The sequence below is a fragment of the Calliphora vicina genome, chromosome 5 (assembly GCF_958450345.1).
Source record: "Calliphora vicina chromosome 5, idCalVici1.1, whole genome shotgun sequence".
Taxonomy (NCBI): domain Eukaryota; kingdom Metazoa; phylum Arthropoda; class Insecta; order Diptera; family Calliphoridae; genus Calliphora; species Calliphora vicina.
In genome coordinates this window covers 18512389-18537105 of record NC_088784.1, presented here as the reverse complement: position 1 = coordinate 18537105, position 24717 = coordinate 18512389, and the positions used below count along the sequence as shown (strand labels likewise).

The 24717-nt window shown below is 28.3% G+C and overlaps 2 protein-coding genes across 2 annotated transcripts in view; both read left to right on the top strand.

Moving 5' to 3' along the window:
• Positions 1-589: 589 nt before the first annotated feature.
• Positions 590-2947, top strand: LOC135962096 (P protein-like). Its single transcript, XM_065513836.1, has 2 exons — positions 590-743; positions 803-2947. The coding sequence occupies exons 1-2, from the start codon at positions 645-647 to the stop codon at positions 2945-2947; spliced, it is 2244 nt and encodes a 747-aa protein (XP_065369908.1). The 5' UTR covers positions 590-644.
• An 11126-nt stretch (positions 2948-14073) lies between these two features.
• Positions 14074-24717, top strand: part of LOC135961913 (D-beta-hydroxybutyrate dehydrogenase, mitochondrial) — a 71717-nt gene continuing 61073 nt past the window's right edge. Inside the window, exons 1-2 of the mRNA XM_065513561.1 lie at positions 14074-14159; positions 18728-18799. Of these exons, the coding sequence (XP_065369633.1) occupies positions 18776-18799 (24 nt within the window). The 5' untranslated portion in view covers positions 14074-14159; positions 18728-18775. The remainder of the gene's footprint in view (positions 14160-18727; positions 18800-24717) is intronic.

The following is a 24717-nucleotide window of genomic DNA, read 5'->3' as shown; positions in this document are numbered from 1 at the left end:
TTCAATATTAAAAGGATATTATAGTATTAAAAGAACCATAATCGTAGAGGAAATTTTAGTATTAAAAGAGCCACGATTGTAGAAGGAATATTAGTATTGAAAGATCCACGATCGTAGAGGATATTTTACTATTAAAAGAACCACGATTGTAGAGGAGATTTCAGTATTAAAAGAACCACGATTGTATAGGAGATTTCAGTATTGAAAGATCCATGATCGTAGAGGATATTTTAGTATTAAAAGAACCTCGATTGTAGAGGAGATTTCAGTATTAAAAGAACCACGATTGTAGAGGAGATTTCAGTATTAAAAAAACCACGATTGTGGATGAAATTTGACTATAAAAGCTGAGTTTTAAGCAGTAGCTTAGTATTATATTTTTGATTTATAAAATGTGGTTTTGTCTCAAAAAATGTAGTGTTGTAAAATTATTATATTGTTCAAAAACTCTGGCATTTTCCTATTGTTTATAGAAAATCATAACAAAAAGTCATTAAAAATAGAAAAAAAATTAAATTTTGTTAAGAAAATTTATTTAAAAGAATACAAAAATCATTTACAAATGTAAAAAATTATAACAGGAATTTAATAAAATCAATATTTTGCTATAAATTTCAAGAATCTTTTATATAAGAACATATTATATGGCCACAGGGAGCAATAAAACAATTAATAACAATTTAAATTTACAAGAGAAATCCTTAGAAATTAAACCAATAATCATAGAGTTACAAAAGGAAAGGGTAATTTATATTTTGGAAAAAATGCAAGCTAAATATTTAACTTATAAAATGTTTTGAAGGGTCATTATGATTTCGATGATTTGCGCCTAAGAGCTGGCATGGAGGCTACAACTTCGGAAGATAGTTTGTCTTTGAGTGATATCCCGGAGGAGGAAACATTTGGCTCTACAAGACATTCTAAGCTGTTGCACAAATTACTGCTTTATGGCCAACAACTCATTATGTTGATATGTTGGCTGACCTTTACCTATTTTCTAATGGCCAATAATGAAACTGAATATGAAGCCAAGACACTAACCGTGCCAGCTGGCAAAGAAGGTCTTAAATATCTTATAACAAAGGAGGTGCATGATTCAAGTTTGTGCCTGAGATTATATGGTCCTTTTACCAAGACCACTTTTAGATTCAAAGAACTGCAGACAAGTCATTTTGAGAGTCCTTTTATGGCGGTGGTTTTGCAAGAGTTGGGTAATGGTGGTTCTGTGAGAACTATAAAATCTGTGCTGCATCTGCACTTGGCAGACCAGCAATTGTGGCAGCTGCCCAAAATCGAAATGGTGGAAAAGATTATAGAAGATGTCACCCTAGACAATGGCAAATATCAATTGCATTTTTATACCAACATTAATGCAAGCATACCCTTGCAAGTGGCCTATGAATTTACCATGGTGTCCAAGAAATCGGGCCTAATATTAGGTTTGATTTTACTATTCATTATCTATATAGCCATTGTATTTGAGCTGGTGCATCGTACGGTGGCGGGAGTAATATGCTCCACTTTGGCGGTGGGCATTATAGCAGCGGTCCATTTAAGACCTCCATTGTCCATAATATTCAATGAATGGGGTAATATCGATACCATTATGCTGTTTTTTGGTGCCTCCATTATTATAGAAATGTTGTCGGAAACAGGTTTGCAAGATCATTTGGCTGCAGTCAGCTATGAACTGTCGAATGGCCATATATGGCCCATGCTGAATTGTGTACTACTGGCTACATGCCTGCTCTCCAATGTGTTTGATGAAATATTGCTGGTGCTATTCATTGCCCCCATTTGTTTGCGTTTATGTGAAATTATGCAATTAGATTGTACTCCTGTTTTAAGCTGTCTGATAATAGCCATAAATGTGGGCTCCACTTTAACACCCATCAGTTCCATAAGCAATAATCTCATAGCAAATTCTCCGTTTCTACCCAAGGCTCATATCCAATTTAGTGAATTCATGGCTCACATGTTTCCAGCCACCATACTCACCTTGGCCCAGTCCTATATACACCTAAGACTACAGTTCCATGACTCCGATAAAATGCGCAATTTTGAACCCTTCCAGATAAGAAGGCTTAAGCGTTTGATAAAGGTATGGCGTCGAGCTTCCTTGCGCATGGGTGATTATACCTGGGATGATAGTTTGGCTCGCCAGACGGTGAATAGACGCATAGGCAGTCTGCGTAAACGTTTAAAGCGTTTGGGTAAAATGCCCGAAAAACCTGCTGGTTTTGAGGAGAAAGTCCAAAATCTACGTGCAAATTTTCCCATCAAAAATATCTCCCTACTCGCTGTCTGCCTAATGGCTTTATTTATAACTCTGCTGTTCTCAATTTTGGCCAGGATTCCCAATCTCCTAAAAGTCTCCAAAGGTTGGATTGCTATTTTATCCGCCTTATTGGCTTTATCCCTGACCAACTATGAAAACATTGAGGGCATGCTAACACGCATAGATTGGTCCACCATGCTATTCTTTGTTACCCTCTCCATACTCATGCAAGTCTTAATCAGTTTGGGTCTATTGGAAAATATTGGCCTGATGCTGGAGCATTTAATCATTAATGTCAGTGAAGACAATCGTTTGACTGTGGCAATTCTAGCTATCATATGGATTTCGGCCATTTTAACCACCTTTATCGATAATGTACCCGTGGCCGATATGATGATGCGCATTATTGGCACTTTGTCGCTTAATCAACACATTAATCTACCCATTATGCCTCTGGTATGGTCTCTGGCATTGGGCTGTACCTTGGGTGGCAATGGTTCGATTTTGGGTGCCTTTGCCAATATCGCTTGTGCTGGAGTAGCTTCTCGTCATGGCTATAGATTGACGTTTTTTGGTTATTTTAAAATTGGCTTCTTTGTAATGCTGGGTAATGTTGTAATGGCTTCTGGTTATTTGCTGTTGGTGCATGTGGGCTGCCAGTGGCACTGAGAAATAAAAAATAATAAAATTTTGTAAAAGTGAAAAACAACATAAAAAATTTGGGTTTTATTATGCATTAAAGAAGAACGTATTCATTTTGCCGGAATTCGCCCTAAACTTGTTTAACATAAATTTATGTCTGATATAAATTTTTTGTCTGACATAAGTTTTTTTTAGAAAATTTTATGGCCGACATAAAGTTTTTATAGAAAATTGTATGGCCGACATAAAGTTTTTATAGAAAATTTTATGGCCGACATAAATTTTTTATATAAAATTTTATGGCCGACATAAAGTTTCTATAGAAAATTTTATGTCCGACAAAGTTTTTTTATAGAAAATTTTATGTCCGACATAAAGTTTTTATAGAAAATTTTATGTCCGACATAAATTTTTTATAGAAAATTTTATGGCCGACATAAAGTTTTTGTAGAAAATTTTAATGCCGCCAAAAAGTTTTTATAGAAAATTTTATGGCCGACATAAAGTTTTTATAGAAAATTTTATGGCCGACATAAAGTTTTTATAGAAAATTTTATGGCCGACATAAAGTTTTTATAGAAAATTTTATGGCCGACATAAAGTTTTTATAGAAAATTTTATGTCCGACATAAAGTTTTTTTATAGAAAATTTTATGGCCGCCATAAAATTTTTTATAGAAAATTTTATGTCCGACATAAAGTTTTTTATAAAAAATTTTATGTCCGACATAAAGTTTTTTATAAAATATTTTATGTCCGACATAAAGTTTTTTATAGAAAATTTTATGTCCGACATAAAGTTTTTTATAGAAAATTTTATGTCCGACATAAAGTTTTTTATAGAAAATTTTATTTCCGACATAAAGTTTTTTATAGAAAATTTTATGTCCGACATGTTTTTTATAGAAAATTTTATGTCCGACATAAAGTTTTTTATAGAAAATTTTATGTCCGACATAAAGTTTTTTATAGAAAATTTTATGTCCGACATAAAGTTTTTTATAGAAAATTTTATGTCCGACATAAAGTTTTTTATAGAAAATTTTATGTCCGACATAAAGTTTTTTATAGAAAATTTTATGTCCGACATAAAGTTTTTTATAGAAAATTTTATGTCCGACATAAAGTTTTTTATAGAAAATTTTATGTCCGACATAAAGTTTTTTTATAGAAAATTTTATGGCCGCCATAAAGTTTTTTATAGAAAATTTTATGTCCGACATAAAGTTTTTTATAGAAAATTTTATGTCCGACATAAAGTTTTCATAGAAAATTGTATGTCCGACATAAAGTTTTCATAGAAAATTTTATGTCCGACATAAAGTTTTCATAGAAAATTTTATGTCCGACATAAAGTTTTCATAGAAAATTTTATGTCAGACATAAAGTTTTCATAGAAAATTTTATGTCAGACATAAAGTTTTCATAGAAAATTTTATGTCCGACATAAAGTTTTTTATAGAAAATTTTATGTCCGACATAAAGTTTTTTATAGAAAATTTTATGTCCGACATAAAGTTTTTTATAGAAAATTTTATGTCCGACATAAAGTTTTTTATAGAAAATTTTATGTCCGACATAAAGTTTTTTATAGAAAATTTTATGTCCGTCATAAAGTTTTTTAAAGAAAATTTTATGTCCGACATAAAGTTTTTTAAAGAAAATTTTATGTCCGACATAAAGTTTTCATAGAAAATTTTATGTCCGACATAAAGTTTTCAAAGAAAATTTTATGTCCGACATAAAGTTTTCATAGAAAATTTTATGTCCGACATAAAGTTTTTATAGAAAATTTTATGTCCGACATAAAGTTTTTATAGAAAATTTTATGTCCGACATAAAGTTTTCATAGAAAATTTTATCTATAAAATTTATGTCGGACATAAAATTATCTATAAAAATTTATGTCGGACATAAATTTACCTATACAAATTTATGTCAAATACAAAATTTTCTGTAAAAATTTATGTCAGACAAACAATTGTCTATAAAAACTTATGTCGGACATAAAATTGTCTATGAACATTTATGTCGGACATAAAATTGTCTATAAACATTTATGTCGGACATAAAATAATCTAGAAATTTTAGCAGCACGAGCTACTATAACAGCAAAAGTAATAGTAGTTCCATAGTAAAACATGTATATCCCAATAATATTCTTATTTATCAGTTTTTTTTTATCTATAAATATTAATTTAGTTCCCTAATGTCTTTCGCAAATGTTAGCACATGTCAAAAACATTCTATTCCCCTTTCCAGTGAAGCATATGTAATTGTTGAAAATAAATTTCAACACATATATTCATAAACACAAACAGTCAACTTTTGACATTCAAACCCACTAAAAATGAGAAATTGAATGAATGAAATGAAATGAGTGACTGGGTGAGGAATGAATAGATAAAAACAACAATACAATAAAATTTACAAATATCTCGATCTAATATTGAAACAAATAATAAAAACAAAACTACAAAACTAAATTGAACTATAACAATTTGCGCTGTTGTTATTTTTCAATCAACTTTTGACACACAAACACACCGAAACAATCAGCCCTATGCGGAAAAATGTGAAGTAGGTATGATTAAGAAATGGTAAATCATTAAATCATGTTTTAGAAAAGATTTAAATATATTTTATTTATACAAACCAGGAGCTAAAATTGCTAAAATTTCATATTTCAAAATGGTGCAGGTGACAACAGGAATATGGCTGAATATTTGGTGTACACCTTCACTTCCAACTTGTGTTGGCAATGTCAAAATATTGTCATGTTTTGTTTGTGTCATTATGAAACATAAACACCCGCCTACACTCACACATTTCCATAATTTTCGAATCCTAAACTAGACTTTTTTTTCCTATATATTTTTTTATTATTTTCTAACATTAAAAAAAGATAGCAAAGGTACTATGGTTGTAAAAGGAATAGCATCTGAGAGAAGAGAGTGTGAATTTACGACGACAATACATTTTTATGTCATTTGTATTATGCCACCTAAATATGTCAGCTGGTATTGAAAGAGTATTAGGAAATTTTAGGATTAACTTTTCACATTTTTTGCTGTTTTTATTTTTCGCAAAAAAATTAAATAAAAAAAGTATTTTTCTGAACGAAAAAAAAAAAGAAAAGTTTCCTGCTTTGGAAGCTGCTATTATGTTTTTCTTTATGCTTTCATTAGAAATATTTTAATAAAATCAAAATTATGTGTAACAATAATAATAACAATTACATCAAATCAAAATTAACACACGTGTAAATCTGGGTACAGTGGATAAAGGAAAAATGTGGTTAAATTAACTAAATATTTTTATATACAAATTTACTATGGACATTTGAAAATTTTATACAGAAACTTAGGAACGACATAAAAATGTAGGACATAAAATTGTCTATAAAATGTATGACTATGAATATTTATGTCAGACAAAAAAATTTTCCATAAAATTTTCTGCCAGACGAAAACTTTTTCTATAAAATTTTATGTCAGACATAAATAAAATGTCTATAAAAATTTATGTCCGACATATAAATGTCAATAAAAATTTGGATATAAAGTTTTCTATGAAAACTTTATGTCGGACATAAAATTTTCTATGAAAACTTTATGTCGGACATAAAATTTTCTATGAAAACTTTATGTCGGACATAAAATTTTCTATGAAAACTTTATGTCGGACATAAAATTTTCTATGAAAACTTTATGTCGGACATAAAATTTTCTATAAAAAAACTTTATGTCGGACATAAAATTTTCTATAAAAAAACTTTATGTCGGACATAAAATTTTCTATAAAAAAACTTTATGTCGGACATAAAATTTTCTATAAAAAAACTTTATGTCGGACATAAAATTTTCTATAAAAAAACTTTATGTCGGACATAAAATTTTCTATAAAAAAACTTTATGTCGGACATAAAATTTTCTATGAAAACTTTATGTCGGACATAAAATTTTCTATAAAAAAACTTTATGTCGGACATAAAATTTTCTATAAAAAAACTTTATGTCGGACATAAAATTTTCTATAAAAAAACTTTATGTCGGACATAAAATTTTCTATAAAAAACTTTATGTCGGCCATAAAATTTTCTATAAAAAACGTTATGTCGGCCATAAAATTTTCTATAAAAAACTTAATGTCTGCCATAAAATTTTCTATAAAAAACTTTATGTCGGCCATAAAATTTTCTATAAAAAACTTTATGTCGGCCATAAAATTTTCTATAAAAAACTTTATGTCGGCCATAAAATTTTCTATAAAAGCTTTATGTCGGCCATAAAATTTTCTATAAAAACTTTATGTCGGACATAAGATTTTCTATAAAAACTTTATGTCGGACATAAAATTTTCTATAAAAACTTTATGTCGGACATAAAATTTTCTATAAAAACTTTATGTCGGACATAAAATTTTCTATAAAAACTTTATGTCGGACATAAAATTTTCTATAAAAATTTTATGTCGGAAATAAAGTTTTCTATAAAAACTTTATGTCGGACATAAAATTTTCTATAAAAACTTTATGTCGGACATAAAATTGTCTATAAAAACTTTATGTCGGACATAAAATTGTCTATTAAAACTTTATGTCGGACATAAAATTTTCTATAAAAACTTTATGTCGGACATAAAATTTTCTATAAAAACTTTATGTCGGACACACAATTTTCTAAAAAGTAATTATCTCGGACATTTTATTTTCTATAGAAATTTATGTCTGCCAAAAATGTTTAAAAAAAAGTATTCAATATCATATAGAATTTATTTCAGACATAAAACTGTTAATTGAAATTTTGTCAGACATAAATATTTCAATATTTTCTATAAAAACTTTATGTCAAACAAAAAAATGTTTAGAAAAATGTTCATTCACATTTGCTCAACTTTTGTCATTCACTATACAATTATGTAGGATTGCCTTAGGATTTAAGATTTCAATTTGCATGTATGTTAATTTGATGTTCCTTGATAGGGCTTCCTTTGTACGCCTCTTTCTTTTTTAAATGCTAATGAAGTCAAAAAATTTAAAAAAAAAAACAACCCAAAATAATATTTCATTAATAATTCGGCAACATTTTCGACATAAAATAAACAATAAGATTAATATGTTGATGTATGTATTTAAGACAAAAACAAAGGAAAATTAATTTTAAAACTCGTGTGGAATGTTTATAATGCTTTACAATTTTTGGCGGTTTTGACAATTTAATTAAAGAACAGCTAAAAATATTGTGTTTGTGCTTAATTTTTAATTTAATTAATTAACTAATTAATGAACAGAAATAAATAATAAATGAAAATAAAATTGGTTTAAAAATTATATTGTAACGATGATTAAAGGCCAGCCAAATAATTGACAAAAAAAGTAAAAAATCTTACAACCAAAATAGCAAAAGTAGTCTATTTTTAGTTATTTTTTTTTTTTGACTTTAAAAAACAGCTTTACTTGTTACAATTTACTTACATTTTTGACAAGCGTATTGAGGTTAATGGCTTTAAAAAGAAACTAAACTGGCCGCCACACCACATGCCACATACTATTTACTAGACACACATAAGTAAGTAAAAAATAATAATTGTATTGAAAATCAGGTTAAGACGCATTGACTGGACAACAACGACAACAACAAGCAATCGGAAAAAAAATATCAAATCATTTATTTGTATGTTTTTAATAAAAGAAAATTTTTGTTCAATATTTTGCATTTTGCGTTAAAAGAAATAAAATTCCAAGGACGTTTATTGCCACTTTAAAAGTGTTACAAGGGGTTGCCAAAAATAAAAGAAAGCAATATAAATAATTTGGAATAAAATAATATTTGTCGAGAAAAACTGGTCAATATTCTTAAATAAATACAAAATAAAATTTATGATGTTTTATTTTTCGACATGAAACAAATGCAAATTTAGCTGCAAAAAAAAAATAACATGCATACTGAAAATGTTTAACATAAAAAACAAATAGAGCAAAAATGATGGAGTAATTTGACAAATGGTCAAAAGAGAATAATGGGGAAAAAACAGAAAAAATGCATTAAAAAGGATTTAGCACATATGAGTAATAACATATAACAATTTTAAAGAACGGCCACAGTAGAGGGGACATGAAAGAAATGTGAGAAAACATATTAAACATAAAGACAGTATAAAAATGTGTGTCAGACTAAAACATTCAATAAAAATGTATGTCGGACATAAAATATTCTATTGAATTTTATATCAGACATAAAATTTTCTATACAAATTTATGTCGGACATAAAACTTTCCATACAATTTTATGTGTGACATAAAATTTTCTAAAAAAATTTATGTCTGACATAAAATTTTCAATAAAAAATGTTCAATACAAATTTATGTCTGACATAAAATTTTCAATAAAAATTGATCTCGAATATAAAATTCGAGATCATTTTATGTCGGACATAAAATTTTCTATGAAAACTTTATGTCGGACATAAAATTTTCTATGAAAACTTTATGTCGGACATAAAATTTTCTATGAAAACTTTATGTCGGACATAAAATTTTCTATGAAAACTTTATGTCTGACATAAAATTTTCTATGAAAACTTTATGTCGGACATAAAATTTTCTATGAAAACTTTATGTCGGACATAAAATTTTCTATGAAAACTTTATGTCGGACATAAAATTTTCTATGAAAACTTTATGTCTGACATAAAATTTTCTATGAAAACTTTATGTCGGACATAAAATTTTCTATGAAAACTTTATGTCGGACATAAAATTTTCTATGAAAACTTTATGTCGGACATAAAATTTTCTATGAAAACTTTATCGGACATAAAATTTTCTATGAAAACTTTATCGGACATAAAATTTTCTATGAAAACTTTATGTCGGACATAAAATTTTCTATGAAAACTTTATGTCGGACATAAAATTATCTATGAAAACTTTATGTCGGACATAAAATTTTCTATAAAAACTTTATGTCGGACATAAAATTTTCTATAAAAACTTTATGTCGGACATAAAATTTTCTATAAAAACTTTATGTCGGACATAAAATTTTCTTTAAAACTTTATGTCGGACATAAAATTTTCTACAAAAACTTTATGTCGGACATAAAATTTTCTATAAAAACTTTATGTCAGACATAAAATTTTCTTTAAAACTTTATGTCGGACATAAAATTTTCTATAAAAACTTTATGTCGGACATAAAATTTTCTATAAAAACTTTATGTCGGACATAAAATTTTCTATAAAAACTTTATGTCGGACATAAAATTTTCTATAAAAACTTTATGTCGGACATAAAATTTTCTATAAAAACTTTATGTCGGACATAAAATTTTCTATAAAAACTTTATGTCGGACATAAAATTTTCTATAAAAACTTTATGTCGGACATAAAATTTTCTATAAAAACTTTATGTCGGACATAAAATTTTCTATAAAAACTTTATGTCGGACATAAAATTTTCTATAAACACTTTATGTCGGACATAAAATATTCTATAAAAACTTTATGTCGGACATAAAATTTTCTATAAAAACTTTATGTCGGACATAAAATTTTCTATAAAAGCTTTATGTCGGACATAAAATTTTCTGTAAAAACTTTATTTCGGACATAAAATTTTCTATAAAAATTTATGTCGGACATAAAATGTTCTATAAAAATTTATGTCGGACATAATATTTTCTATACAAATTTACGTCGGGCATAAAATTTTTTACAAAAATGTATGTCGGATATGAAATGGTCCATAGAATTTTATGTCTGACATAAAATGTTCTATAAAAATTTATGCCTGACATATAATGTTCTATAAAATAGCATGTCTGACTAAAATGTTCTATAAAAATTTATGGCAGACATAAAATTTTCAATAAATATTTATATTTATAAATTTTCTATAAAAATGTATGTCGGGCAATTATTTTCTATTTCATTTTAATTTTTTACACTACCAATAAAACTCTCCCCAGGTTTTCTAAAATTTTCATCATACATAATTTCGCTTAATTAAAATAAATCTACTTTCAAATTGCGTGTTAACAGATATATTAATAATTTGCTTGTTTCTTAATTACTCAGACATAAAATAAAAAACATTAAACCAATAATTAAAATTTACACAATTTGTTTGTTGAAACAGCTCATTAGGCACACTTTGTAAATAAATAATAGTTTTTTTTATAGCTCTAAATTTTAAAAGAAATTATTACTTTAGAAATTTTAATAATATATTTTGTTGGAGGAAATAAATTTGCCTCGAACCCAAAAGCAAAGAAAATATTGCAGTATTTAGAATTTTAATGAATATATTTCAAATACTTGTATAATATTATTCAATCTAATACAGCTAAGTACCCACACACATGTGGTTTACTAATGGTTAATCATAAGCATTAGGCTGGTAGGTTATTTTTGCAAGTTTTCAAATTCTTGTATGATTATTTATCTAAATAATAGCAAGTTCTTTTGGATATCTTTGGTACGGCCTTAATAATTTTGTACATCTTTTATTAATATCTTTATTATAAAAATAAATACGTTGTTTTTGCACATTTATAATATTTTCACTTTAAAAAAAAATACCTCACAAAAATGTTTACATATACACATAAATAATACACATACATTTTACGAGTATTCCAGCTGTTTTATTTGTATTCGAAGGAAAAAATTTGGTTGCCACAGCATTTATAACGAATTTTGTGAATCCCTACAGAACTAGAACAAGAACAGAACAGAACTAGAACAGAACTAGAACAGAACTAGAACAGAACTAGAACAGAACTAGAACAGAACTAGAACAGAACTAGAACAGAACTAGAACAGAACTAGAACAGAACTAGAACAGAACTAGAACAGAACTAGAACAGAACTAGAACAGAACTAGAACAGAACTAGAACAGAACTAGAACAGAACTAGAACAGAACTAGAACAGAACTAGAACAGAACTAGAACAGAACTAGAACAGAACTAGAACAGAACTAGAACAGAACTAGAACAGAACTAGAACAGAACTAGAACAGAACTAGAACAGAACTAGAACAGAACTAGAACAGAACTAGAACAGAACTAGAACAGAACTAGAACAGAACTAGAACAGAACTAGAACAGAACTAGAACAGAACTAGAACAGAACTAGAACAGAACTAGAACAGAACTAGAACAGAACTAGAACAGAACTAGAACAGAACTAGAACAGAACTAGAACAGAACTAGAACAGAACTAGAACAGAACTAGAACAGAACTAGAACAGAACTAGAACAGAACTAGAACAGAACTAGAACAGAACTAGAACAGAACTAGAACAGAACTAGAACAGAACTAGAACAGAACTAGAACAGAACTAGAACAGAACTAGAACAGAACTAGAACAGAACTAGAACAGAACTAGAACAGAACAGAACTAGAACAGAACTAGAACAGAACTAGAACAGAACTAGAACAGAACTAGAACAGAACTAGAACAGAACTAGAACAGAACTAGAACAGAACTAGAACAGAACTAGAACAGAACTAGAACAGAACTAGAACAGAACTAGAACAGAACTAGAACAGAACTAGAACAGAACTAGAACAGAACTAGAACAGAACTAGAACAGAACTAGAACAGAACTAGAACAGAACTAGAACAGAACTACATGTTACATATAATATATTATACCATCTTTACCTCAAAAAGTAATACAAATCTATCTTAAGGACAGGAAAAAACAACATTTAACAAGTTGAAGAAACAAACAAATAAAAAATAAAAGAAATCATGTTAATTGTGTTGATATTTTTGATTCATTTTATTTTTTTTCTTGCTGCTTCTACATATTTCCATTTTCTTTGTTTTTTTGCTAATGAAAATATGTAGATTTTTGTTGTGCGTTCGTTTTTATTTTCCCTCTCAGCTTGTTTTTCTTGGCAACAGTAGAACTTAAGGCTTTTTCTTCAGTTTTCAATTCTATGCTTTTTTCTATTTACTTTCGAGTTGTTTTTTTTGTTAATAATTTTAATACATGCATAATGTTTATGATTTTATTTGAAACAGTTTATTAATATTTTATGAGTGTTTATGATAGCAAATTGAATATATTTCAGAGATTTTGAATAAGTAAGATAAAAGTTAATGGAAAATGTTAATAATAGTATGCTGATTGTTATTATTAAGACAATAAAAATCTGTTTAAATTGTCTCCACTTATTTGTGGAATAATTGTGGTCTACAATAGGGCTGTATTATACAGATATTTTAGTGCATTCTGAAGGATTCTTTTGTTTTAATTTGTTCTTGTTCAGTTTTACTTAATGTATTGTCTTAAATATTAATATTTGCTGTCAGTTTATTGGTCCTATTGTGTCATGCTGCTGTCAAACCCCATTAAGAATGTGTTGCCACATAATTCAGCTATGATTAGATTGCACCTACCTCCACTGCCTGCTTTGCTTTCAAAAATAATTTATTAATGTTTCACCTCCACTACTAATTTAGTGAAAATCTGAGGCATGTAAATTGGAATATTTTACGCTTAAAAACTTTGTCATTTTAAATAAATATTCCCAAAACATAAAGTGTCTATGCCTTTATTTTCAACAATAATTACAAATAAAGCTAAAAATAAAATTTAGTAAAGAAAAAAAATGATAATTTTTGTGTGGGTTTGGAAAAACATTTTTTAAAAATATATGCAGCATACATATAAAATATGTAGCTAAAGGCACGGCACGTATTCTTATAAAAAATATTAAAAAAAAAATTTTAAATAATTTTTCTTTATACTTTTTAAAAACTGTCTCCATATTATATGAAATAGATTTATATATCTATATATATTTAAACGAATGTAGCTATCCAAAATGTTGCCTGCAGTTAGCACTGCTGAAATGAAAATATTTTGTTGTTGAAAGCAAACACACAAAACGATCATGTACCACAATCATATTGAATAAATGATCTTCTATGTATTATATAGCTAATAGGAACTACAACAACAACAACAGCAACAATATGATGATCTATATCTGCAAAGACTACTGTGTGTTTTTGTTTTTGTTATTGTTGTACTTTTGTTGTTGTTTGAATGATTCGTTTGGTCTCATCTTCAACAAAATTGTTGGCCACTTTAGTTGTACGACGCGATTCAAAACGTAAATATCGGCCACAGACACACAATTTTTATTGTCAAAAAGTATTTAAACAAACAAAAGTTTTTTTTTTTTTTGAAAAACTTTATACATTTAGTTAAAAAGGTGAAAAATATTAAAATGTTAATTATTTCATTTAAAAAATAATAAACAAATACAAATCGAAATGGAAAAAGAAAATTAAAATACTTTTAAATATAAAAGAAATTCAAATAATTATTAATAACTGAATTTGAAAAAAAATATTAAAAAATAAAATATGAATTCAAAATTATGACATAATAGTGCTAAAATTAAATTTAAAAAAAACATTTTTATAAAAAAAATTTATAGAGATTTTTTACCAATTTGTAGATATGAATAGTGAAAATATTATTTAAAATACCGAAATAAAAACCACTCATTCAAATTAAGGGACATTTTAAACAATATTAATAATAATATAAAACATATTAAAATGAAAAATAAAGAAATATTTTAAATGAATTTCAATATTATCAATAACAAAATATGCATATAAATTGTGATCCATTAAAAACTGTTGAAATAAATAATCAAACACATTCTCGGCTATAGAATATACTATAGAATCGAATATAGGCACGACTATAGAATCGACTAAAGATTCGTCTATAGACTTGTCCAAAGACTAGGCTATAGATGAGACTGTAGACTCGATTATAGACTTGACTATTGACTAAATTATACATTTGCGTATAGATTCGATTATAGATTCGACTATAGTGTCGACTATAGACACGTCTTTAGACTCGGAAATAGACTCAACTATAGACTCGACTAACGACTCGACCATAGACTCGACTATAGACTGGACTATAGACTCGACCATAGACTCGACTGTAGACTCTCCTATAGATTCGACTATAGATTCGAGAATAGACTTGATTATAGACTCGACTATAGACTCGACTACAGACTCGATTAAAAACTCGACTATAGACCCGACTATAGACTCGATAATAGACTCGATTAAAGACTCGACTATAGACTCGAAAATAGACTTGACTATAGACTCGATTATAGACTCGACTATAGACTCGACTATAGCCTCGACTATAGACTCGATTAAAGACTCGACTATAGACCCGACTATTGACTCGATTATAGACTCGATTAAAGACTCGACTATAGACCCGACTGTAGACTCGATTATAGACTCGATTAAAGACTCGACTATAGACCCGACTATAGACTCGATTATAGACTAAACTATAGACTCGATTGTAGAATCCACTGCAGACTCAACTATAAACTCGAATATAGACTCGATTAAAGACTCGACTATAGACTCGACTAAAGACTCGGTTAAAGACACGACTATTGACTCGACAATAGACTCCAATATAGACTCGACAATAGACTAGAATATAAACTCGATTATAGACTCGACAATAGACTCGATTATAGACCCGCCAAGAGACTCGATTATAGACTCGACTATAGACTCGTCTATATACTCGATTATAGACTCGCCAAGAGACTCGATTATAGACTCGACTATAGACTTGACAATAGACTCGACTATACCTTCGATTAAAGACTCTACTGTAGACCCGACTATAGACTCGATTATAGACTCGATTATAGACTCGACTGTAGACTCGATTATAGACTCGACAATAGACTCGAATATAGACTCGACTATAGACTCGACTGTAGACTCGATTATAAACTCGACTATAGACTCGACTATAGACTCGACTATAGACTCGATAATAGACTCGACTATAGACTCGACTATAGACTCGACTATAGACTCGATTAAAGACTCGACTATAGACGCGACTATAGACTCGATTATAGACTCGATTATAGACTCGACTATAGACCCTACTATAGACTCGATTATAGACTAGACTATAGACTAGACTATAGACTCGACAATAGACTCGAATATAGACTCAACTATAGACTCGATTATAGAATCCACTGTATAGTCAACTATAGACTCGAATATAGACTCGATTAAAGACTCGACTATAGACACGACTAAAGACTCGGTTAAAGACTCGACTATAGACTCGACAATAGACTCCAGTATAGACTCGACAATAGACTCGAATATAAACTCGACTATAGACTCCAATATAGACTCGGTTAAAGACTCGACTATAGACTCGACAATAGACTCCAATATAGACTCGACAATAGACTAGAATATAAACTCGATTATAGACTAGATTATAGACTCGAATATAGATTCGACAATAGACTCGATTATAGACCCGCCAAGAGACTCGATTATAGACTGGACTATAGACTCGTCTATATACTCGATTATAGACTCGCCAAGAGACTCGATTATAGACTGGATAATAAACTCGATTATAGACTCGACTATAGACTTGACAATAGACTCGACTATACCTTCGATTAAAGACTCTACTATAGACCCGACTATAGACTCGATTATAGACTCGATTATAGACTCGACTGTAGACTCGATTATAGACTCGACAATAGACTCGAATATAGACTCGACTATAGACTCGACTGTAGACTCGATTATAAACTCGACTATAGACTCGATTATAAACTCGACTATAGACTCGACTATAGACTCGACTATAGACTCGACTATAGACTCGACTATAGACTCGATTAAAGACTCGACTATAGACGTGACTATAGACTCGATTATAGACTCGATTATAGACTCGACTATAGACTCGATAATGACTCGACTATAGACTCGACTATAGACTCGATTAAAGACTCGACTATAGACGTGACTATAGACTCGATTATAGACTCGATTATAGACTCGACTATAGACTCGATTATAGACTAGATTATAGACTAGACTATAGACTCGACAATAGACTCGAATATAGACTCAACTATAGACTCGATTATAGAATCCACTGTATACTCAACTATAGACTCGAATATAGACTCGATTAAAGACTCGACTATAGACTCGACTAAAGACTCGGTTAAAGACTCGACTATAGACTCGACAATAGACTCCAATATAGACTCGACAATAGACTCGAATATAAACTCGATTATTGACTCGATTATAGACTCGATTATAGACTCGACTATAGACTCGACTATAGACTCGACAATAGACTCGACTATAGACTCGATTATAGACTCGATTATAGACTCGATTATAGACTCGAATATAGACTGGACTATAGACTCGACTATAGAGTCGACTGTACACTCGATGGTAGCATCGACTATAGACTCGATTATAGACTCGACTATAGACTCGACTGAAGACTCGATGATAGAATCAACTATTGACTCGATTATAGACTCGACTATAGACTCGACCATAGTCTCGACAATAGACTCCAGTATAGACTCGACAATAGACTGGACTATAGACTCGACTATAAGGTCGACTGTAGACTCAGCTATATAATTGATTATGGACTCGACAATAGACTCGACTGTAGACTCGATGATATAATCGACTATAGACTCGACTATAGACTCATTTATAGAATTGATTATAGACTCGCCTATAGACTCGTCTATATACTCGATTATAGACTCGCTAAGAGACTCGATTATAGACTCGACTATAGACTCGACAATAGACTCGACTATACCATCGATTAAAGACTCGACTATAGACTCGACTATAGACTCGACTACAGACTCGACTATAGATTTGACTATACACTCGACTGTAGACTCGCCTGGAGACTCGACTATAGACGCTACTATAGACTCGACAATAGGCTCTCCTATAGTCTCGACTAAAGATTCGGCAATAGGCTCGATTATAGACTCGCCTAGATACGCGATTATAGACTCGACTATGGAATCCAATATAGAATAGACTATGGACTAGTTTGCCCTTATTGTAGAAATTACCATAGATTTGATTCTGGGCAAGATCGTAGACAAGACCGTAGTCGCGTACACGCAGAGAAAAAATATAATTGGGCATGGTTACTGTAGCCATTGAAATAGTGTTACAAGATTTTTAACAATATTATAGTCACAGTAACTATTTACATGATTGTGGTAACCATAATATGGTTAATTTATGATTCACATGATTGTATCAACCATATATATGGTTACAGTAAACAAATATATGTTTGTGGCAACCATATTTATGATGAATAATTTTATCATAATATGTTGTTCTCAGATTATGATAAGCCTTAAGCCGAGTGCAACATAATTATGGTTACCACAATCATGTAAATGGTTACTATGACTATAATATAGTTAAAAAACTTGTAACAATATTGAAATGGTTACAGTAACCATGCGCAACTATATTTTTTCTCTGCTTGTATATATGTATAAGAACATTTTTTTCTCTACTATAGACTCGAATATAATCATGACTATATAATTGACTATAGACTAGATACCAGACTAGACATCACACTAGAGAGTATACTAGATACGAGACCAGAAAATAGACAAGATATCAGACTAGACACCAGCCAAGAGGACAAACTAGACAGCAAACATGACAATACACAAGGAATCAGATAAGAGACTAGACTAGAAATCAGACTTTAGATCTTACTAAAGATGATACTACTGACTAAACCATAGTGTTAATTTTATTTAATTAATAATAAATCTTAACAAAATACTTAATGATTGAAACTTATCTCATGAATATTTAAATCAAGCCGCTTTAAACTAATAGTGTAAATTTTTGTCTAAAGGAATTTTCATCGTTTTTCTTGTGGAAACTGTGAGATCACACTGCCAACATGCAAGTGTTTGATAATACCTTAGTAAGTACTACTATTTTTTATAAATAAATATTAAAACATTTGTTTAACAATTATATTGTATTGCCTTACTTATAAACCAAACATCGATTGTAGATAAGTTAGTTGACCTTCAGATTTCTATGTCATTCCAGGACATTCACTCAATTGGCATTTATAATAATAGATATATTTTTACATTTATAAAATATTTAATAAAATCTAATTTTAAAATATTTGAAAATTAACATGACATTTTAAGTCCATTGAATTTGACTCCCACAATTACAAAACAAAGACTATAGAATTTTAACAAATCCTAAAAAAAAATTAAAAAAGTGTCAAGTAAATGTTAAAAATAAATCAACAAGAAAACAATATTGTCATTAATTCACTTGGAAAATCATTTTCATTTCAAATTCACCAACGCAGTGTTTTAAAAAAAGTATATGTAAAAAAAGAAGCCAAAACCACACCAAAAATCATAATACCAACTAAATATTTTAAAAATAAATACATGAATTTATTTTGGATTTGAATATCCCCCAATATTTGTCATAAATATAAATTTGTTTAATCATTCATAAACAAGCATTACACCAACATTACATTACATGACAAAACCACCTCTCTAAACGCCATGACGACAAAAAACCAACAAAAAACGTCAGCCAAATTAATTACAAATAATACATTTTTTGGCTAAAAACCAACTCGGTCAATGTACGTAGAAATGAAATTGAAATAAAATAAAATATTTAAGGCGTATGAGCAATAATTGAACAAAATTTTGTAGATAAAAATGAAAATTATAAAAATTGTAAATCAATATAGTAAATAAGCATTTAAAATAATTTTTAGAATTCTAGCAATATGATTTTAAGATTTAAATGCTAACGAACGGAAATGCTTAATTATCATTAGAATTTAGAGAGATATTTTTAGAATTTTGCATTTTAGAATAAGTTAATATATTACATTCTTTGGTTTAAATAAATATCCAATGAAGCAAATATTGAAAATAAACGTTCGCTGTTCAAGATACTGAAGTTGAAAAGACACACAGGCGATTTCTTAATAGACTATTTGCATGATCCTCTGACATGATCACTTCTTACTTTAAGCATAGATCTTTAAGTCAATCAACATTTATTTTAATGTGGTATCTGTGGTATCTCTTAATCAATAAAAGCAGAGGTTTTCAAAAGCCTTCGCTTATTGCACTTTACATCTGATCAGAAAATAATTAAAGTCAATCGAAGACTCACTAAATAACACAGTGATACAAAACAACTAAGAGAGATATATTCGGCAGTGCTGAATCTTATATACCTTTCACCAAATTATACCTTAAAATACAAATTTTAAATTTTTTTTAACCTTTATGTCAACAGCAGAACTGCTTTACGCACGTCAACAGCAACATACCTGGTTATGTTCATTAGGGTGGCCCTTAATAAACAAAAGTTGGATTTTGGCCATTCTCACCCTCCAGTTTGGTGAACATTGGTAAAAAAAATCATCCTGAAAAAATGTTAGGTAAATCGGTTGGGGATAAGGCACGTCTTAAGTTTTGAGATTCATTTACAAGGGGAAAAAATGCATTTTTTTTTAGTTTTTGTAAAAATTTTGCCATTAAAAAATTACTTTTGCAATTTAATTTAAAAGAATCGAAATGTGTACGTAATTGTCGTTCTAATAAGATATAAAAAACAGAAATTGGACAAAAAATGTTAAAGTTATTAAAAATTCGCCAGGCCATTAACGTGTCCCAGGCAACTAGAATAAGAAAGGTAGGAACAAAATTAACATATTTTGATAAATATTAAAATTAAAGCTCATTTTTACTTAAAATATGTCCATATTTACTTGTATATGAGTTTTTGTCTTTGTAGGATAAATATTTTGACCCATTGTCGGTCCAAGTTACTCGCATCAATAGGACTTAGAAATATCTATCATTAGATATCCATATTGTCTATATTAACGACTTATTAATCCAGATATAGGTCAAAAATAGGCCAAAAATCGGGGTTGTATATTTCAGCCGATTTGTAATTTCCACATTTTTCATTTGCGAACCCACAAGTATGTACATATATAAATTCTGGATCTTTATAGATAGCGGTGTCGATATAGGCATGTCCGTCTGTCCGTCTGTATGTTGAAATCAACGTTCCGTAGCCCCCATATAACTTACATACATGAATCATACATCAATATATACGCTATAGTTCCGGTTCGGTTAATATTTAAAATCGAAAAAATCGGCCGACAAATGGCTAAGATATACGATAAACAGTACAACCTCGATTTATTACCTAATCGGAAAAAATATTTTTTAAACCTATTTTTTTTTCACCAAAAATTTTTTTTCCCATAACATTTCTTTTCACAAATAAATTAAAGAAAAAAAAATTTAATAAAAAAAAAAATTCAAATTTTTTTCGGGAAAAATTTATTTATAAAAAAAAAAAAAAATTTCACTAATAAATTAGAAAAAAATTTAATAAAAAATAAATTTTAAAAAAAAATTCTAAATTTTTTTTGGAAAATCCTAAATTTTTTTCACCAGAAACACATTTTTTTTAATCAAATATTTTTATTTTATACAAACATTTTTTTCATCAAAAATTGTTTTTAATATTTGTCTTAAAGTATGTATACTAGAGCTGTAAATGAATTAGTCTTTTTGATTTCAATTCGTTACGAATTAGCTAAATTTTGAATTAATTCTTTTCACAACAAAAAATAATTGAATGAAATTTGAATCAATTCAAACGAATTAGGCAGAAATGAGTATCAATTAATTTCCAAATCAAATGAATTTGTAAAAAGGAGTTGCAATTCGTTTTCAATTCAATGGATTTTGAATTCATTCAAATGAATTAGAACAATGAATCGCATTTCAAGTGAATGAAATCAAAATGAGTTGAAATCAATCAAATTCAAGAGCAGATCTAGGGGGAATGAAAAATAAAAATTTAACAGCTATTCGAAAGAATTTTAAAAACTGAGTGTTTTTCATACAAATTTTTTCGACTCATTTATCTTTCGACATCGTGGGCCAGGCTGTAAGTTTCTTTAAGCAAATAAACAAAATTTCACTAATCTGTGATTTGAGTCATTCAATAAAGTTGTCAATATTGTTTGTAACATTTATGCAATTTTTACGTTAAATGTGTTCAATTTTTGCATTTTCCTGTCCCATATCTTTCTTTTAATCCCAGTAGAGTCAGTTATATCCATTGATGGTTATTTTATGTATCCAGCCTTTAGCTTATTCAAGGCTGTTTTAGTCGTCTAAATACTTGAGATATATTTATATAGATAACTTATTCAAATAACATTTGCCAATAGAATTTTAGCAAATCTCTTTTTTCATATCTTTTAAAAACATTTTTAAATTTTTTTTAAAATAAAAAAAAAATGAATACTTTTGCATGGATTTGTCTAGAGGTGGGGGGTCTAGTCAAATTGAAATGTATTTTTTCGAATTTTATCTTAAACAAAATAAATGCGATTATTGGCATTCAAATCAAAAAAGATTTATAAACAAACACATTCTATTCTATATATTCTTGTGCAAACATGTGTAAACATGTCTGTATATAATTTTAGGAAAACAAAAAACAAAATTGAAATAATTTTTTCAAAACAATAAAATTCTGCTTTAAGTAAATAATATTGATTTGTTTGCAATGAATTTTGGCTGAGCACAAATTTTTAAATAAATTGGCATTTAAATTTATGTTTTTTTTTTTAATTTAATTTGACCTTAACTTACTAAACGAATTTGTATACCCTACATTCATATAATGGGGGAAGGGGGAATATTATGCGTTTGTGCTGATGTTGGTAACATAGACAAATATTAGTTTAAACTAATATTAAACCTCAAAATATACCGATTGAATCAGAATCACTAGCTGAGTCCAACAATTTTTTTTGCTCATTTACTCAAAGTAGGGTATTATATGGTAGGGCTTGACCGACCGTCTGTATGTTGAAATCAACTCTCCGTAGTCCCCAAATAACATACAAACTTGATTCATACATCAATATATCCGCTTTTTTTTGTTCCGGTTCAGTTGCTATATAAAATCGAAAAAATCGGCCCACAAATGGCTGAGATATAATGAAAATACCAGAACAACCTCGACTTTGGAACTATTTTTATACCCTTCACCTTCGTGAGAAGGGTATATATAAGTTTGTCATTCCGTTTGTAATTTCTACATTTTTCATTTCCGACCCTATAAAGTATATATATTCTGGATCCTTATAGATAGCGGAGTCGATTAAGCCATGTCCGTCTGTCTGTCTGTCTGTCTGTCTGTCTGTCTGTCTGTCTGTCTGTCTGTCTGTCTGTCTGTCTGTCTGTCTGTCTGTCTGTCTGTCCGTCTGTCTGTCTGTCTGTCTGTCTGTTGAAATCAGTTTTCTGAAGACCCCAGATATCTTCGGGATCCAAATCTTCAATAATTCTGTCAGACATGCTTTCGAGAATTTTGCTATTTAAAATCAGCAAAATCGGTCCACAAATGGCTGAGATATGAGGAAAAAACCAAGACAACCTCTATTTTTGACCTATTTTTTACATATATCTGGATTACTAAGACATTAATAGACAATATGGATATCTAATGATAGATATTTCAAAGACATTTGCAACGACGTATATAAGACCATAGTAAGTTGGACCTACAATGGGTCAAAATCGGGAAAAAAATTTTGAACCCGAATTTTTTTAAAAAAAAAAAAAAAATTTAAAAACAAAAAAAAAATTTTAAAAATTTAAAAAAAAAATTTTAAAATTTAAAAAAAAAAATTTTTTAAAATTTAAAAAAAAAATTTTTTAAAATTTTAAAAAAAATTTTTTTTTTTAAATTTAAAAAAAAAATTTTTATTAAAATTTAAAAAAAAAAATTTTTTTAAATTTAAAAAAAAAAAATTTAAAATAACAATCGAAAAAAATTTTTTTCCAAAAAATTCAAAAAACAACTGGAAAAAAAATGTAATTTTGTTTACCTAAAAATATTTAAAATTTTCAAGTATAATTTGGTGAAGGGTATATAAGATTCGGCACAGCCGAATATAGCACTCTTACTTGTTAATATATATCAAGATAATTATGTCATAAATATAGACAATATGGATATCTAATGATAGATGCAATCTTTTAAAGACCTTTGCAACGACGTACATACATATATAACGCCATAATAAGTCGGACCGACAATAGCTCAAAATCGGGAAAAATATTTTTTAACCCGTATTTTTTTCACCAAAAAATTTTTTTTTGGTACAAAATTTATTTCATTCATAAATTACAAAATAAAATTTTTTTACAAATTTAAAATTTTTTTTAAAAAAAAATTTCGAAAAAATTAAAATTTTGAAAAACAATATTTTTTAACCCCAATTTTTTTCACCAAAAACAATTTTGTTTGCCACAAAATTAACTTTATTCATAAATTTACAAAAAGTAATTTTTAAAAAAAAAATTTCAAAAAATTGAAATTTTGGAAAAAAAAATTGAAATTTTTATTTTAATGTATAATTTGCTACAAAATTTACTTCATTCCTAAATTTACAAAAAAAAAAGTTTAAAATTTTTTTTTTTTTTAAAAAATTTCAAAAAATTTAAATTTTAAAAAAAAATTTCAAAAAATTTAAATTTAAAAAAAAATATTTTTTAACCCCAATTTTTTTTTCACCAAAAAAAATTTTTTCCCACAAAATTTATTTCATTCCTAAATTTACAAAAAAAAAAGTTTACAAATTTTTTTTTTAAAAAAATTGAAATTTTGAAAAAATAAAATTTTTATTTTAATGTATAATTTGCTACAAAATTTATTTCATTCATAAATTTACAAAAAATGTTTAGAAATTTTTTTTAAAAAAAAATTTCAAAAAATTAAAATTTTAAAAAAAATATTTTA